The sequence below is a fragment of the Castor canadensis genome, chromosome 2 (genome assembly GCF_047511655.1).
Source record: "Castor canadensis chromosome 2, mCasCan1.hap1v2, whole genome shotgun sequence".
Classification (NCBI taxonomy): domain Eukaryota; kingdom Metazoa; phylum Chordata; class Mammalia; order Rodentia; family Castoridae; genus Castor; species Castor canadensis.
In genome coordinates, this window is record NC_133387.1 from 78,085,926 (window position 1) to 78,106,079 (window position 20,154).

At 33.0% G+C, this 20,154-nt stretch overlaps 1 protein-coding gene across 3 annotated transcripts in view; it reads right to left on the bottom strand.

The window, feature by feature from the left end:
- The window catches only part of Snx13 (sorting nexin 13), a 128,859-nt gene that overhangs the window by 20,226 nt on the left and 88,479 nt on the right, over nucleotides 1–20,154 (bottom strand). For all 3 annotated transcript variants that reach the window (XR_012445227.1, XM_074065087.1, XM_074065088.1), the window contains exons 14-19: nucleotides 17,520–17,624; nucleotides 15,510–15,642; nucleotides 14,420–14,457; nucleotides 10,610–10,679; nucleotides 5,771–5,910; nucleotides 460–567 (exon numbers count right to left, since the gene is read on the bottom strand). Coding sequence is in view for 2 of the 3 variants with exons in the window: in XM_074065087.1 (XP_073921188.1) it covers nucleotides 460–567; nucleotides 5,771–5,910; nucleotides 10,610–10,679; nucleotides 14,420–14,457; nucleotides 15,510–15,642; nucleotides 17,520–17,624 (594 nt within the window). In the remaining variant the exon portion in view is untranslated. The remainder of the gene's footprint in view (nucleotides 1–459; nucleotides 568–5,770; nucleotides 5,911–10,609; nucleotides 10,680–14,419; nucleotides 14,458–15,509; nucleotides 15,643–17,519; nucleotides 17,625–20,154) is intronic.

Here is a 20,154-nt window from a genome sequence, read left to right on the forward strand (position 1 = left end):
AACAAAAGGGGTCACTATGAACCAATAAAACTTCTAGCCAAAATCTGATGATAGGCTAGTTGGATCTCTAGATCACAGTTTGTTGAAACGTGTTCTAGAGTATAGGGAGTTAAATAATGGAACATTATAAACCCAAACTGGTGCCATGTCCAATATATGTGCTATATAAAATACTAACTAGTATAAAAAACTGTAAAGGGATAGGTTTTTTCAGTTTATTATTATTATTACAATACCTGATATCTGAATACTCAGGTCTAAAAGTTATTTATGTCAATCCTGACAGTTTATGCATTACATATGTTCATCAGACATGTTTTGCTGTTCCCCAAGAGAAAATTGTATATCCAAGATGCTACATGGAAGAAATAGTCCTTCGGATCTACCTCTCTCTTGAATTACTCTGTAATGTTAAAGCCTTATATGAAAATCTATGTGAAGTAGAAAACACGGACTTACCTGTAAATACGCATTTAGATCCTTTTTCCTCTTTTCTAAAAAATCTCTATCCATATTATTAAAAGTCTTTTTACCAGGAAGCTTCAATATGCTTGACAGATTTTCGAACTATAAGACACAATATATTCAATAGTTTTTCATAAAAAGAAGAAAGAATTTTCCATGTGCCAATTCCTTTACACAGCAAACATATTTTAAACAGATAATTTTGGAATATATTTTGTTACATTAAGCAAATCCAGAAAATATAAAAATATTGTCCAAGTTGTATCCAAAATACAGCTCCAATATTATCTATTGCAAAGAATTCTTAATCAAAAATAACAAATTGATAAAGATGAGCATTGATCATATGGGTTTCATTTTAGTATCAATTTTGAGACTATTCAAAATTTTCATAATGAAAGGTTCAAGAAACATTTAACAATTCCTTGACTTCTGAATAAAGTATTAACAATTAAAATTTTTAATGATCAATATTATGAGTTTCTGGCTTGTTTAAAAAAACCTAGTAAGGAATATTTTTAGTATTAATGACTACAAAATAACCAATGCAATATGCATCTATAAAAAGCAGAAAAGCAAATTAACAATCGGTTTTAAAACAGCTGTATTACATACAACTGTAATAAATACTGGTAGCCTATTCCTTATCACCACATGAAAAATAAACTCACAGACTACATTAAGAAAATAAGAGTCATCACCATGTACTTTTTCTTTATAAAATTACAAATACAAAGTGTATTTACTATAAATTTAGCATTTACTTAACATTTGGGTGGATTTTTAAACATCTATAATATCTGCTATCCTTGCTGAAACAAGGTTTTTTAACCATGCTAAGTGCTAAAAAGCAAACGAACAAAAATCATTTAGCTATGACTGTACCTGGCTAATAGCCAGTACCTAAAACTTCAAGCACTCTCTTGCTATGTGGTGTAACCTCTGAAGTAAAATGAACTTTCTAAGACTATTATTTATTTCAACTAGCAACAACACTGTCTCTATAAAGAAAAACAACGCTGGTGCTGAGATATAAAACAGAGATTATATCACGTGCAGGTAAATGGATGAAACCGGAGATCATCATGTTAAGTGAAGCAAGCCAGGTTCAGAAAGACAAAGGCCACATGTTTTCTCTCTTATGTGGAAGACAGATCCAAAAGACAAACATATACACAAATAAAAACACAATCATATATATATATGAACATGTCTGTAGTAGTAATGGGATTAGAGAGGAAAAGAAAAATGAGTAATATCAAAATACATTTCATCTGTGTAGGAAGATGGCAAACAAAACACACTAAAAGTGGTTAATAGGGAAGTGCATGGGAAGGGTAAGGGACAGTAATGGAGTTAATTTGATTAAAGTACAAAATATTCATGGGTGAATACCATGGCAAAACCCCACTGAACAGGAATATGCACTTGGAAAATTAAAGACTGGAATGAAAACAGGTACTATTGAGGGGATGGATACTAGTGGCATGGGGAATAATAAATGGAGTGGGTGAAGGAGGGGGAATATGGTCCATGTACTTTATATGAAAATAGAATAATGAAACTTATTGAGATTATTTTAAGTAGGGGAGAAAGGGTTGAGGGAGAATGATGAAAGGGATGAACTAACCAAGGTACACTCTAAACATGTGGAAATGTGACGATGAAACCCCTCTGTACAACTAATGTATGCTAATAAAAATTTTTTAAAAAAATAAATGATCCAATGATATTTTTAAAAACAGAGAAAATGAGTTTCAGCATAATTTCTACCCCCAAAATGAAGATTCTGATAAATTATTAAATGTAATGAAAAGTCAGATGGGGCTTACAATTAAAATACAAACAAGTTCATTCTGTTATTTATGTAACATAAAAAGCAGTTCTTTTGCTCTAGTCATACATACAAGGAAATCGAAAGAACATGGGTACAGAGAAAATACTGTTTACAGTAGTGATATTCACAAATATGTCAACTGACAAAACCATTAGAAATGGGTCTTCAATGAATATAAAATGTTCAATGGAGAGTATCTAGTTTATCAAATAAATGCTTTTTAAAACATCATACTATATGGAAATAAATTCCCTTTTCAAGCAATCTTAAAATGTTTAATTTCTTGAAATATTACTTATCTACAATAATTTGCAAATTATTGCCTCAATTTTACAGAATGCACCATTTATTCTGGCTGTACCAAGCACCCTAGGCCTGAACTGTATTTCCCCAAAATTCCTATGTGAAAGCCTTCACCTCTAGTACCTAAAATTATGACTACATTAGGAGACAGGGCTTTTAAAGAGATGATTAAATTAAACCAGTTTTTTGGGGATGTCCTAATAAGGGGAAACTTGGATTTACAGCAATGCATCACAGAGGCATACACACAGAGAAAAAGCCATGTCAGGATACAGTGAGAAGACAGCCATCTATAAGCCAATGAGAGACGCCTCAGGATAAACCAAACCTGTTAACACCTACATCTTGAACATCTAGCTTCCAGAAATGTAAGAAAATAAGTTTCTGTTGTGTTAGTCACCACTATAGTATTTTGTTATGCCAACTCCAATACACTAACATGACAGAGAAATATGACAGTATGCATTAAAACTAGAATTTATTTCAGAAACTTTAAAAAAAAAAAAATATATATATATATATATACTAAAAGAATCCTAAACAATGCAACACAGAAAGCTTAGGATTAAAAAAAAAACCTCCTTTTAAAGTTATCTATCTTGATGAGAAATATATCAATTTCCTCAAATATTGTTATGACAAAAGGAAAAAAAATGGGAAATTTTCTACCCTGTAAATTCATCAAAATATTATGGAAATATTTCTTAAAAGGATGTGAAACAAATTAGAAATTTACTTAAAAAGTAAGAATTCACACAAATTAAAGCAGTATGTCAATGTTTACAAAGAATTCAAATGCTAAATATAAATTAGACATTCTAAACTCAGACTATAGTGCTATATAAAACACATCAGGATTAGATTAATACACTACTGACAATTTAAAGATCAGGTTTATAATTCTGTATTAAAAAATTCAAAATTTGTTCATGTTCAAGTATACCAATAGCTTTACTATTACAAAATATCTTATAATTTAAATCACTACAATTTTACCTATACTTATCATAGATTTCACTCAATAAGCAAAACACATAATATGTACTAGAATGTATGTTCTTAGAGCAAGGACTTGTCCTGTCTTGTTCACTGTTATTTTTCCAGCACTGAGAAGAATATTGAGCAAACAAGAAATCTCAGTAAATATTTATTGAATACATGAATGGGCAGTTCAGGCTGTTTGTAAAAGTATGTGACATTTAACTTTTTAATTGTTTTTAATTTTATAAATTTCCTCAGAACATAAATTTAGACTATTAAATTTTTTAAAGAAAACAAGTGATATTTCACATAGTTAGACTGGGAAAAAAGTATGTCTTAGAAAGTTAAGCAACTGAAACCTTTAAAAGGATTTTAGCTTAAGAGCACTATGAACTTCACATTTTTTCCTGTCACCTGGTTGCAATGTTACCAACTGGCAAATTATAAGTCACTGCATCTTTCTTCCACAGTTTTATAGAGGATCTGTGTCTTAAAAATAATTAGGAAGAACTAAAAGACAAACACGCCTGCCTTATTTACAGATGCTTAATATTATGCTAAAACCTAACTTTCATCTACAAGTTTAGTTTTTAATTTCTTAAGCTCTGTGAGCAATCTAAACACTTAAGCAATCAAGCACTCTGCTATGACTTTATCAGAAATACTAAGTCAAAATATGTTCACTTCACCTGTACTGAGCTATTTGGAAAATTGAATTATAAGAAGTTTGGAGCTGTAAAGAAAAGGAAAACTTCTGTACTGACTGTCATATCAACAAAATTTCTGTTAAAGTATGTTCTTTACTTATATTTATCAATATTGGAGCATAATGTTTTCAGTCCTAGCCTAGAACATTTAAAATTTGGCAATGATATTCCTCTTAGTAGAAAGAAAATTACAACTATTTGACATAGAAAAATCTCATATTAAACCAAATTTCCATTACTTTGCACTATAAAGCTAATCTTATCAACTCAAGATATTTTTAACTGACATACTTGGTAGGGGGTAGGAAGAAAGATGTTTAAGCTATATGCTTTTAAGTAATTCACAAATAGGTTAAAAGCAATTATCTCTTTAATGTAGGTCAGAAAATTCTTCCATCACTTCAAACAAAGCCAGAGATAAACAGGCATGTCCAAAGTTATAAATGTCCGTATAAATATAACTCAAAATAGTACTATTAATATGGTATTCAGAAGTTAATTCTAACCTTTTAAATCATTTAAATCTGTTTATAGTTTATTTCATTCTATCCACAAAATATCTTAATAAGATTATCATGGCACCGACCATATTTTTTCCCACTATTTTAACTAAAAAAGGCATTTTCTGATTCTCAGGCAGTTAGTATTATTTCAAAACTTCAGCTCATCCAAGCAGGTATCAACTTTAATTATTTTTATTGACTTAATACTACTTATGTATCTAAAATATTGAGTGTATCAAATTCTTGCAAGAGATAACATGTTTCCTAGATCAGTTATTTCACGTAATCTGGCAATATTTTATATTTTTCTAAGTTAAGAGGAAGATAAAAGTTAAAATTAAGAAAACAGTTTCTTGGGCTGGTGGAGTGGCCCAAGTGGTAAGAGTGCCTGCTTAGCAAGCCTGAGGCCCTGAGTTCAAATACCAGTACCACCCAAAAAAAAAAAAAAAGTTTCTTTACATTTACTAACTTCATAAGTCCTTTTAGTTACTTCTATAAAACGAAAGGACTGTATTTAGTGAGAATTAAATAGATTATCTGGTTAATGCTATTTGTTTTAGGTTGTGGTTCATAGTAACGTAAGCAAAGGGTCTACAATCCAGCACACTGTTGGGCACAGACAGCACCTAAAATACCATAGCTCTGAATTATGCCCCCACAAACAAGCCTTAAAATGCCTTTCACCCATGGCCATCCCTACTGCAAACCAATACCTCTGGCAAAAAGCAGTACACACACATTCATTTTAATTTTCCAAGGCATTCTACTACGACAATGGCTAAGACTGAGCAGTTATCAATAACTGATGTATTAGCTGACTACTCAAAATCATCCCAATATTTATGCTGATTAAATAAAACAGTCTCATTTTCTCTCATTAGCTTTATTCAATATCTGAACATACTTAGAAAACACAGTATCAGAAATGAATCCAGAAACAATGTAGAGTACAGGAACTTTTCAAGCCTCATTACCTGTTCAGTGATTCTCATGTGGAAGTCATGGAAGTCACTGTAGCGGCGATAGGTTTTCCACATCTCCTCGGTATTCAGATTGCGCCGGTGGACAGTGATGGCATATAATGCATATGTCTTGCCATGATCATTACAAACACCTGCCACAATATACAGGTCATAGTTAGTATATACTAGTCATTTACAACAAAATGAAGAGGAATGAAAGACAAAGAAAGGAGGAAGATGAAGAACAAAACCAAAAAAAGACAAGGTGAAATGAAGAAGAAATGACAGACTAAGACAACAGGATGTCCTCAAAGGATAAAACAGATTCCTACCCTCTGTACTCACAGTCAAATGATGACTATGACATAAAACAAGCTAAAAGCTTATGGTGATAGTGCCAACCACAAACTGACATCTAGTTTGGATTTTCTTCCCAAGAGCTTTTATCTATTATTAAAGATGTTACCATACACAGCACACCTCAGAGTACAGCAGTAGGGTCCCTTAAATAGAGAAGAAACAACAGAAACAAAATAATAACTGTTTACTAGCCTTCTCAATTTACTCATATTTCAATTAGAATCTGTTCAACTAAACAGGAAAAGCCACAGGATAAGATTAATCTCCTGGAAATTCTTTTTCCCTTTGATAATATTCAACAATTGACAAGTTTAGTTTATTCTGGGGATTAAAAAAAAAAAAAACAAAAAAATCATTTTCCTACTGATTTGCCAAATACAAGTCAGAGAGCCTGTAAATCAAAACCTGTTCCCATTTTCTACTAGTCTTAGGCAAAGAGATGAAACTGTAAATCATGTTCTTAAAGTTGACTTTTTGATTTGCCATTCTCTGTGCTCTTTCTCGCTAGTGAGTGCTCCAAAACTTAACTGTTTTTCCCTCATTTGTAGTTGGTCTGCTTTTTCTTTCTTTCTTTTTGGTAATACTGGAGTTTGAACTCAGGGCTATACCCTAACCCTTCTTTTTCAGACAGGATCCTATGTTTTTGCCTGGGGCCTGCCTTGGACTATGACCTTCCTGCCCATGCCTCCCACACAGCTGGAATTATAGCTGTGAACCACTATGCCCAGCTTGTTTATTTGGGGTGGGGGGGGAGGTCTCACTAACTTTTTGCTTAGGCTGTTCTTGAATTGCTATCCTCTTGATCTCTGCCTCCTGAGCAGCTGGGATTACAGATGTGTACCACCAAACCTGGCCCTCTTTATGAGTACTGCTAACATACTTATTTTAAGTTCTATTAAGACTGCCATCTCTAGGTTCTTAGGGAACAACTTATCTCATTGCTCGGTCTGCTAACTCTCCCTTATTGGGGCTCATGTTCCTTCTTGTGGCTTTAATTGCTTTCTACAAACTCATTTGCAGCTTTTCTCTGGGCATTAGGAGTGATCTGGGCTTTGGAGGCGTTTACACTGACCAGTGTTCACCACTATAACTGGTCTCAATTGTCTAGAAGCTATTTTCATATAGTTGTCCCTCTGTGCTTAGATTCCACATCCTCAGATTCAACCAACCATGCACTGAAAATATTTTTTATTATGTGTTTTTGCTGAATATGTACAGGTTTTTCACCTTGTCATTATTCTCTAATACAGTAAAACAGCTATTTACATAGCATTTACATTATTTTAGGAATTACAGTAATTTAGAGATAATTTAAAGTATACTACAGGATATGCATAGGTTACACACAAATACTGTTACCTTTTTATACAAAGGAGTTAAGCATCTGTGGATTTTGTTATCTGTGAAGGGTCTAGAAGCCAATACCCCACAAATACCAAGGGACAAGCATACTAATTCTCTGGCTTGAGACCCTGTGGTACACAATAACTTGAGGACAGATACACCCATGATGGGATACAAAGTGGGCTCCACTTTTTTGTGAGTGGCAGATATTATTATTTCCAACAATGATCTTAACATTTCCTGCTCTTCCCACTTGAAGGTAGGCTAAGTTTTTCTAATTCTTCCACATCAAGCTGCCTTTTCTGACTATGAGTTTTACATAAAGGACTTGGATCCAGCTTGCCATGGCCTTGGCTTATTCTGCTTCTTCTCAGCTTGAGGAAATTAAAATGCTATCACAACCAAGATAGCAATCTATGCTACTCTGAGTCACCTGGCTTCAAGTCTCTTCACTTCCCAGAATTTGTTCTTCTTCATGGTTCATGGGATCTGTAGATTTCCTCCTTTGGCCATTGTTTATACTATTTTCAGCCTTTCTATCTGTGGAAGGCAGGACTTCTCATAGTAGTTTAGGCTACCATATTGACTAAAACTGATCTAATAATGGATTACAACTTTGAAAAAAAAAGCATACAAATTTTAGAACTAAATACTTTGCTGTTTTGTAAATAATTAGGCAAAGGAGCTTCTACGTAGCTTCTTAGTCAATTATTTTAATAACATAAAAACTAGGTATCTCTACTGGCAAGACAAGGTAGATGACAGAAACCTCTCTCCAGCTTTTGCCAAAATTTTTCTAACATTTAGACTTTCTATTCAAAATTTTCTATTTCCTTTTCACGTAAGTACAGTGTTTCTGATTTGATCAAAACAAAAAAATACAGGAAATAGACTCTGATCATCTTGTTCCCTGTCACCTCTTAACGATCAACTTTCTCTTAGGGACCTATTCATATTTCATCAAGTTAGAGAACCACCATTTTTAAATAGGCATAGCAACAAGGGAATGACTCTGGAAGTTGTGACTGAGACAGGTTGTGGAAAGGAAAAGAGAAATTAGAGGATGACTAGATAGACCAATTACAAGTTAACATGAGCAAGGAGAACAACAAGAAATAGAGAAGGAGAGAGCAAAGTAAGATAAGAAAGGAATTTAATAAATAATCAGAATCTGTCAGAAACTGTGAGGCAGGGGAGCTCACCCAGGTGAATGGATAGCAGGAAGAACAATGAGGTTACTATTAAAACATGCAGAAGAAAGGTTATTCAATTTTAAAAGAAGATAATGATATTACATATGTCGACTTTGACAAGACAGTTATATAACTAAAAGATTTTGTTTCCATTAGGCCAGTGCTACTTATGGCAGGTAATCTGCAAACCACTAATTATTAATCCATAATTAGGTAACTAATACCAGAACTTTGCTTAAACCCATCACTAATTACATTACTTAATTTAGCCAATATTTTTAAAAAGATTTCATATCTAAGGAAACAGTAGACACAAGTCCAATCCACGGATCACTCTGTAAGTAGCATTTATTGGACTATAAGTCATTACTTTCTATAACAAAAATGGTAAGAAAATGGGAACAAGAATCAAAGAAACTTAGTGTCTACTAGAAAAATAAATATTGTACTCATATGATGCTTACCATGTATAACTGTAATTAACTAGCCTATAACTACCCTCTGAGATAGGCACTATTATTATTTTTCCATTTAACACATGAGGAAATTATAGTACAATGAAGTTAAGGAAGTTCACCCAACTATTAAGCAGCAAAGTTAAGGTTTGAACCCAAGCAAGTCAGTCAAAAAAGTCATGCTCTGCTTCAGTATCTACATATGCTTTTCTGAAAAAACCAACAATTTATGAAAATTGCCTAGGACAATGTTTCCATCCACTGTAAGAAGCTTAACAAGTACTTGTTGAACAAATGAATAAACATGCACAACAGCTAGAAAATCAGAACCCTCCAAAAAGGACAAATATGGATAGAAGAGTTCTCCTCTAGAAATAAAAGTTTAAGAGCTTCAGGAAATAGGGCTGGGACATGGATCAAGTGGTAGAGCATGTACCTAGCAAGCCATGAGGCCCTAAGTTAAAACCCCAGTACTGCAATCCCCCCGCAAGTTAAGATCTCCAGGAAATAAAAAGACAGGTATTAAACATCTGCACCTTAAGAAAGACTTTCAGAATTAGAAGACAAGCCAACAAATAATATAGATTTTTTAAAAGAACTTTAAAAAATTTATAGAAGGAAAAACGGGACAACTATATCAAAAGTTAGGAAGAAAAGAGCAAAGTAATCTATGCACCAACTATATGTAAAAAATTATTCTGGAAATCTGGCCGGGAAAAAAATTTAAAATATGACTGTAGCTACAGGGAGAAGCAAAAGATAACAATTATCTTTTTTTAAAAAAGTACAAATTAGTATCTTTTAAACTATACTTATAACATCTTTTCATAGCACCTAAAATGTAAGCATGAAATTGAATTGAGATACACACTTCAGTATGCACACATTCCCTTTTCTAAGAATAGAGACCAGATAAGAAAACTATCATCGCCTAATACTCATTAGCATTATCTATTAAATCAATGGTAATTATGAGAATGGATTTTTTTTCAGGGTACAGTAATAGTACTGTATATATGCTGGCTGATCACAAAGTCCTAGAGGTCTCCCACCTCATTCAAGCTTCTTCTGAACTTCTGCAAACTCATATACCCAGAGGCTTCATATACTCCAGGTATCTAGCCTGCCTCAGGAAATACTGAACTGAGATCTCCCCAAAAAAAGAAATAATTAAAATTATCCACATAACTGTCAGCTAGACTCAAATATAAAGAGGAAAAGGACTGGTTTCAGAGTTTAGTAGAAACAACAAAACACTTAAGAGTATAAGCATTTTTAAATGTTAATCTTAGCAACCTTAGAGCAGATCCAAATACACAAGCAAAAAAAAAAAAAAAAAAGAGAGAATTTAATGAAGAACATGCTACACAAAAAAAAACAAAACTAGCTTAAAAATATGAATACAAAATTTAAAAACTATAAAAATAATCATGGACAATAACTTAGGGATATAATAATCAATAGTTTAAAAGTAATAATTAGAATACAAAGTCTCTTACCAGTGTCTGAAATGTAAGCATGAAGTTGTACTGAGTCATCAGAAGGTACATTTGAAAGGTCATCTAACGACTGGGAAAAAAAATAAGGAAACAACTTTTTTTGTAACTTATAGGGAAAAAATGTTAGAAGAATTCTCCATCAAATATGCATTATTCACATTCTCTAAATGTAAACTTTCTATATTTGTATCCCACCCCCCAAGACTAATACTCTCCCCATTTTATATTAATAAGAGAGAAAAGGCCAAGATTCAGAAACTTAATCAGAAGTGTCAACATATACCTGTAATCCTAGCACTCAGGAGGTGGGAGGAGGTGAGGCAGGAGACACTCAAGTTTGGGGCTAGCCTGGGCTAAACTCAGTGAGATCCTGTCTCAAAGTTAAAAAATTTTTAAAAAGGGAAACTAACAAACAAAATAATTTAGTGACCAACTTAACACATATTTCTTCTTTATTGTTTGTCCATATGCTAACTTTATACTTTATATTCAATATAGAGCAGGAAAATAAGTAGACATAAACACTTTAAATTTTTGAAATGCAGAACTATACATAGCTAACAATGTAATTTTTTGGTTTAGCAATTTTGTTAGTTTAGTAATTCTACTAGTTAATTAAGATTACTTAGCTGTAAAATGAGAACAGCACCTATATCATAGGGTTATGTAAGAATTAAATAAATGAGAATACATTAAAATATCTGCCTATCAAAGCAAATATTTGTTATTACGACGATTATTTACCAAATGACATATATCCACAAAAATTATTATTGATTCCAAAAAACAAGTCTAGCTATGGCCTTTGGACTTAAATCTAAAAAGCACTTTGCTACATATAACTATCCCCACACATACTTAGAAGGGAACATATAAAAAGTAAAGTCAAACTGGGTAGAAAAACAGTCAACATGGAAGCCAATGCTATCCCTTGGATGACATCTGGTAACTTAGGTTTAAGGAAAGTCTCTACCATTCTCTGAAGACTGGTTTACTGTACCTAAAACTGTCTGTATAAACAATGTGGCTGATGCTGAACACTTGCTTTCCTTCTGGATCTAGAATTTGGTATGCAACAAGCAGAACATGTACCATGTCATCTTCCTCCAGTAAAAACTTATGCACTTAGCCTCCATGAGTTTTCCCAGTAGCAGCGCATGTTGCATGCAGTTACAACATATAGCTTGGAGAATTAAAGCACATCCCCCGTGACACCCGTGGCTTTAGGAAGCTTATGTCTAGTTCCCTCAAAACTTTTACCCTGCGCATCTTCTTCTTTTGCTGATTTTTGCCTTAAATCCTTTCACTCTAATAAATCCTAGCCATGGGTATGGTTATGCTTAGTCCTGTTGAGTCTTCTTAGCAAATTACTGAGATTGGGAGTGATCTTGGGGACAACTAACTGAGAAATGTCATATGATTCAGACATATTCCATAATTTTAAAGCCACAGGACCCGAATGAATTTTTGAGTCCTACTATGACATTACCAATTGTTATTAACAGTCACCTACATGACTTACATGCATTCCTCTGTATCATATACAGCCATTTAGTCTAAAGTAACTGCATTCTGCAAAGAAAGCCAAGATAGATCTACTAAAGACTGATATCTGAGAGAAGAAAATTATAATCATTCCATACAGATGAACCACAGGACTTCTCTGGCCACATCAGGTGATAGAATCATTAAATGAGTCTAGTTTAGGTTCCACAACTGATACCTCAAGAGATGTGAGCCAAATCAACTAGTTTCTTACATTTCAGTTTTCCTAATGATAAAAATAGTGTTAAAATCTGCTCTATATCTTTATCAGGATAAACTATAAACAAAAATATTTTAAAAGGAAAGAAAATGCACTAAACTTTAAGTAGTTATGTGAACCTAACAAAATATTTTAATAGAAAGAGCACAACTTTTTTTTACATGAAAGACAGAAGACTGAGAGGAAATGGAATATCCTACCAATACTCTACTTAAGAGAAGTTATCTGCTATCACTTCTTTTCATTGTAAGTCAGCACAGAAAACATAGAACAATTTTCTTAAATAAGGCATTATTAATAATGGTAACCTTCCCTGTATAGGTAACATTTAAAAAACCTAAATGTACTTATCAATTTAAACATGCTGGCACCACATACTATTACAACTCCTAAGTTGTAAAAGACATTGGAAGTAAATGTCTTTTGACACACTTAAAATAAACAATGAAGAAATACTTTATTACATATGATGAAAAATCTGATGGAAAAAATTCTCTTAAATAGTACAATTAAGTAAATAAAAAGACTTAAAGTTAATAATATTAACTATAGAACTATAGCTAATTTAGAAACATAAGTACTGACTGGTAAAAGTCATTAATAATGTCCTGAAATAACACACAATTTACAAATTAATCCTTGAGCTAAGATTCTTAAAACTTCTTGCAAGCAAAGTAAGTAAAACTGCCTTAGCAAAAAAATACCCGGGAGTACAGGCATAGCTATTGTGCCCTACAGAAAATACAATTTTCTCTGAATGACAGCTCAGCAAATACAATTGCAATGGCAATGCCAGAAATGCTAAATGTTAAATTTCCTGGTAATCTCAACTCTGCCATGAGTAAAACACCAAGCACATTCATTATCTTTGCTTGGCATATTTGAATTAATTATCCCAATTTAGTTCACAATTTTAAAACATTTTTAAAATGCAGTTGGTCACTAACTTTGTATTAAGTATTTTAAAAAACTTCTGAAAGACTCCAGCTACTTAAAAGCCTGGATTAAACAGATTTATAAGAATAACATAATACCGCAAGTCACGAATCTCAAATGTGACTTTTTGATTCTGAGACAAAGAGGGTCTCTATTTGAGAAAGCATTTATTACAGACAAGGAATAAAGAAAAAGATTACCATTCTTTAAACACTTGTAGAAACACTACAAATGTAAATACTAGAAAATTTCAAATAATAAAAAAAAAGTCTCACAGCACTGGAAACTTTATATACTGAACATTATTGCAGGTATTATTGAAGGGTTATTTCACGTGCCAGAGGCAATTCCTTTCTTTAGAAAAACACTTTGGAATATAACAAGTAAAAGACAGTAATTCCAAATTATTTAGGAAACCATTTTAAAAGTTACAAAGTATCTGGCATACCCACAAGTATTTAGTGTTTTGCTAAAGGTTATACTCTGCATAACAATATAACTTAATACTACTTACTCAACAGGGTTGTTTTAGAAATAAATGTAATAGTATATTGACAACATAAGACAACAGACATCTAAAAGCAAAAGGTTTAAAGAAAAAGTAATGCAGGTGAGAAGGAACAACAAAACAATCCTCCGCCTCTCTCCCAGAACTCCCTATCTCCTCTGCACTGAAATCTTCATTGGACAGTAATATTTTCTCCTCACAACTTGTTATGAGATAAGTTATTCAGTGGTAAAGCTGGACATGGTCATTATTTCACATTTTACCCTGCAATGCCAATGACAATTTGTATGCCAAAAATATCATTCTTAAGCCTCTAATCTTAAAAAACAGACTTGGTTAAAACTATGAGTAAAAAAAATTTTTTTACAATGACTTCAATTTGTTTTGATGCAAACTTTAATGAATATCTAGAAGTTTATAATCATCACAGGTATCTTATATATATTATATTAACATTTCTTTAAAGAATAATAATGTCTTATATTCCTGAAGGACAACTTGGGGGCTTCTAATATGTTATTTATTTACATATGTCAAGGCTTAGCCTTTCATATTATTTCCAAGTCACTTTAATAATTAAAGTACACATAATAGTACTTACCAAATTTATGCTTCCTGTAGGAGACCCATTAAAAGATTCTGAAAGGGGAAAATTCAACTTAGTCATACAGTAAAAACTTTTGAAGTGGTGCTTCATCTTAAGGTTCAAACACCAATGCAAATCACATAACCAACACAAAACACAACAATAAAGAAAAATTGCTGAATACTCCCAAACTACTAAATTTTAAACCCTAAATTACTAAGTTAACCAGGTTATTTAAGTGAAAACACTTATGTACCTGATATCTCACATACATACATACACATAAATGGACTGGAGGCATGGATCAAGGGGTAGAGAGCCTGTCTAAAAGGCACAAAGCCCTGAGTTCAAACCCCAGTACTACAAAAAGAAAAAAAACCACAATGTTCATGTACAGAAGAGCAAGTATTACATATTTTTGATTTTATTCTCATATTGTTTTAACAAGTTGTCCAGCACAATGTAAATATAAGGAAAACACTGCAGAGTGAAGCCCATTAGGAAATGTCAAAACTATTTTGTTAGTTCTGTCTTACCGGGTTAAGAAACATTATAAATAAAATTAATCTTTAGTGTGAGGGAATGGATTGTCTCTTAATATATTTATTAAGTCAATTTATTCTTGATAGTACATTCGAGACAAAAACAATGAAAGTCTCATAAATCATCCATATGCAATGCCACTTAATTAAATGCCAGAAAACCAGTGACCCACCACTTCAAAGAATACATTATTCTTCAAGAGTTCAAGACGTCCATAATTAGTAAATATCAACATTTTATTTAATATAGCAACTAAACTTTTGTCATTCATTTACACAATTGAAAATATACAAATATATTGAAATTTATAGTTGAGCTTCAAAAACAATTGTTTGGAGTGCTTTTTTTTTTTTTTTTTTTTTTGGTACTGGGGTTTGAACTTAGGGCTTCGTGTTTGCTAGACAGCACTCCACCATTTGAACTATGCCTTCAGAACCCAAAACAGTTTCTATCTTATATAAAATGTTCTTTTTTTGGTGTTCAGAACATATAGGGACACATACACACACACACACACATACACATAAACTTAACCAAGGTGGTTAAGTTTATACCACCTTACCTCCATCTCCATCATCTGATCCTCTGAAGCTGGGATCTTTTAACATGTCCAGCTCAGCTAACATACGTACATAAAGTGCATTCTGTCTGAAGGAAGGATAAAATCTTTCATCACGCAGCATCAATTCATATACCTTATTGAAATAATCAAGATGTTCAATAATTAAAACAAATCTTTGGTGATTTTCACTAAATAAAATATAATCAAAGCTTCACTTGGCAGTACTGGGGTTTGCACTCAGGTCCTATCCTTGCTAGGCAGGCACTCTATCACTTGAGCCACTTCACCAGTCCACCAAAAGCTTCCTTGAGGATTTGTTATATAATGTATCAGTTACAAGATTATCATGACTAATAATTTCCTTTGGTCCCTCCAGAAAACAATTACAATTAAAAGGGTCCTACTAGGGCTGGCAGAGTGGCTCAAGTGGTAGAACACCTGCCTAGCAAGCGTGAGGCCCTGAGTTCAAGCCCCAGTACTGACACACACACACACATACAAAAAGGGTCCTACTCCAACACAAGTAACATCACAGTAGGTTATCTGTAATATTCTAGAAAGTGGTGTTTTATAAAAAAACCAAGTACATATAAATGCTCAAGGCTTATATTAAAATGAATTTGCAAGGCATGCTTTTTCTAAAGCATACATTAACTGTACAAAGAGAGTTCATTCACTGTGATAGTTACATATGTGCATATAATGTACTTTCATAATATTTACCATCCCCTCATTACTCTTATCCCCCTCCAATCTAGAGGCCCTCCCTCCTTTTTGTTTTGTTTTCTTTCTAATTTTTAATGGGGTTATTTTATTTTCATACATGCATGTAATATATTATAGTCATTCACTCCCCATGACTCTCTTCTTCCCCTTCCACGACTCCCCTTTTAAGAGTTCTTTTCCAATACCGTCCTATATGTAATATATTTGAAAATACAAATATATATGACCATCAGTTGCATTCATTTTCCTGCAAACATCTAATTTCATTCTTCATTGCTGAATATTACACTGTCTTTGTGGGCATGCATAGACACACACATCACATCACATCTTCTTTATCCACTCATCAATTGATAGGCACCTAGCCTGTTCCATTGCTTGGCTATTGTGAATAGTGCTGCAACCAACATGAATATGCAGGTATCTCTACTGTATAGTAACTTACTATACAATATATGCCCAGAAGTTGTACAGCAGGAGTGGTAGTTCTATTTTTAGTTTTTGAAGAACCTCCATATTGATTTCTAGGGTGGCTGCACTAATTTTTCCCACCAACAGTGCCTAGGATTCCTTTTCCCCAGCAACCTTGCCAGCATGTTGTTGTTTCCCTTGACGAAAGTCATTCTCACTGGAGTTAGATGGAATCTCAATGTAGTTTTGATCTGAATTTCCTTCATGGCTAAGGATGCTGAATGTTCCTTCACGTGTTTTTTGGCCATTTGTACTTCTTTTTTATTGAGAATTTTCTGTTCATTTGCCCATTCTTTGGCATTTGATTTTTTGAGCTCTTTGTATCTTCTATATATTAATCCATTCCTTGTCAGATCAATAGCCGGCAAAGATTTTCTCTTATTCATTGACTGTCTCCTCATTCTGGTGATTATTTCCATTCATGTGTAGAAGCTTATCAATGTGATATAATCCCACTTCTCAATTCTTGTTCTTATTTCCTGAGCTATTGGGAATCTCATTCAGGAAGTCTGCCTATGGTATTTCTTCAAGTGTTTTCACTTTTAATGCATCAAGTCATCAAGTTCTAAGCTAGCATATCTGCTTCTTCAGCAGATATGAACAAAGCAATCCAAAGTAAGGATTTCCCTTATTAAGCAATTAAAAAGATAAACAAAAATATGTGTCTTCATTTTTTGGAATTAACAGGTATTTTTACCCCACAACTTATCTTCTTAGTAACTACTCGAATTTTTATGATGTCTCAGTAACTTTTAAAAATTACACACACATAAAAGTGTATATTTTTTTCAAGAAAGATAAAATATATAATACCTTCCTTTGAATGTCATCAAATATTTCAGGAGTTGGATCTTCATGATTTAAAGTATCTGCTAATTTTGCTACTAAATAGTCATCAACAGTAACTCTTGGAGATGCCTAGCAAACAGAAAACAACAGAGCAATCATCTTTGTCATTTCTAAATACAAGTTAATAATGAACAGTAAGAGAATAACAGAATCATAATATCTTATTTTTGCTATTATTGGGGTTTGGACTCAGGGTATCATCTTTGTGAGAGAGGTGTTCTACCACTACTTGATTCACACCCCAGCCCATTTTGTTCAGCTAGTTTTGAAAGAGGGTCTTGTGTTTATGTCTAAGTTGGCCTGGACCTCGATCCTTCTATTTACTCATCTCAACTAGATTGGGTGACAGGTGTGTGCCATCATGCCCAACTTTTATTGGTTGAGATGGGTTCTCAAAAGCTTTTTGCCCATGCTGGCCCTGAACCATGATCTTCCCAATTTCAGCCTACTGAGTAGCTAAGATTACAGGCCCAGCAGAATCATACTTTTTAAAGCAACTGGCACATAAGAATCTTTGGTCTGTAAATGGCATTTTGCTATTTAAGGAAGCAGAAATAGAGCTAGCTATAGCCTTTCTTCATCATGTATTCTGTAGAATATTGGTAGATAAGCATGGATTTTTACTGAGGGAATTACCTCTTACTATGCCTTTCTGTAAAATGAAGGTAATACTTATAATCACTGATAGGGATTAAGACATATTAATACATAAGACATATTAGCACAATGTCTGTCACAAAGTAAATAGTGTCATCAAGCTACATTAGTGGTTAGTATGCATCAGTATTAGATGCGTATAATATTGCTCAGAAATAAAATTTACTTATCTGACACTAGAGCATCCTATTCAATGACCACTAAAAGAGACTGTCATCACCCTAAGTTTGTTTTTATAACCAATGCTGCAGCAAAGTTCTAATGTAATATGGGAGGGAAATAAGTCTGAGGAATTAATTTGTTCCAAGAACTTTCATTTCAAAATATTTGTCAGATCCTATACAGAAACACAACATTTGACCTTTCAATTTCAAAAATTATCTTACTAAAAGAAAAAAAAATAACCTAAACCCTGGCACTTCAACATTTGAATTTTAGTTCTGAAGGCTGCGGGTCCAGTAAATGAGTGCTAAAAATGGCAACTTCTAGAGAAACTGACAAAAATTATATTAATACGTTCTCGTTTCTAACCAATAAAATATCTAAGGAACAGAGTGGATAAATCCTAGAAAAATAAACAGACGGACTTAAATATGTAGGAATAGTGCTACAGAACTTTTAATATATGTGTCAATTCAACACTCTTGTGAAAAGTAGGTTGTGTTGTTGATTTCTCAGTAGAAGGAAAGTACTCCTTTGTTTTGGTTTGAGGGTCCTCCAGAATAGGAACAGGGGAGGAGTATGATGTTGATTTTGCTCTTTGATGTGCCCTCTATGCACATTAAACTCAGTTGCCAGGAAATAAAGAGACAAAATTTTAAAAAGTATTTTAAATTTATTTCATTTAATTTTTAATTTTTCCTAAATATTTCAGGTATACAAAGTTAGATTAAGCTTCATCCTTGGAAAAGGATGATCAGCATTTTTAGAAAGCTATCATGGGACAGAACTAATTATAACTTTGTTTTTAAAAAAAGAATTATATTAAAAATAGTGATATGATATTATTTAATATAAAAATAAGAAAATAAGTATTTTCCCTGAAATGCACTTTTCTACTATATGAATGTGGTTATTTAAAGAAAACAGAAAGGGGGTGCAGTGGTTTAACTCTGTAGCCCTAGGTACTCAGGAGGCAAAGATCAGGAGAACAGCAGTTCGAGGCCAGCCTGGGCAAAAGGTTCATGAGACCCCCATCTCAGTTAATGGCTGTCTGTGGTGGTATGAGCCTGTCATCCCTGCAGGAATAGAGTGAGACCCTATTTCAAAAATAACCAATGCAAAAAGGCCTGGGAGAGTGACTCAAGAGGTTGAGTACCTGCTAAGCAAGCATAAAGCCCTATATTCAAACTCCAGCACCACCAAAAAAACCCAGTAAGAGTGGTTAGCAGTGGCAATTAGTAGTAATACTACTGATTAAACAACCCATGTGGCAAAGTAACAGTTTACATTTCTGTTTTTTGGTATAGCAATTTAACTTTAAAAAATCTCTTTATTGGCTGTTTAGCTTTCAAAAGCTCTTTTCTGGCTCAGTGGTACAGTGCTTACTTAGCATGTGCAAGGCCCTGGGTTCAATCTCCAGCACCACCAAAGTGGGGGGAGGACTCTACTGGAAACTTAAATTTTATAGGCTATACTATTTTAAATTATTAAAATAAAAAACCATAAGACTCTGCACAAGTAGAATGTATGTACAATAGGACATTTTTGTCTTTCTTTTTAGTCAGGATTTTGTTTTGTCTTGTTTATTTTTAATTTTTTGTGGTATTAGTGAAAGAATCTCTATAATAGGATATTTAAATTTTGCATACTATATCATTTAGTATCCTTGAAATATAGAAGTCCAGACTTTTTGGAGGAAAATGTACATACATAGAAGCAGATATACATATAAATAGATATTATATATATTTATTTTTAAAAGCCATGAATTTTCTATCTG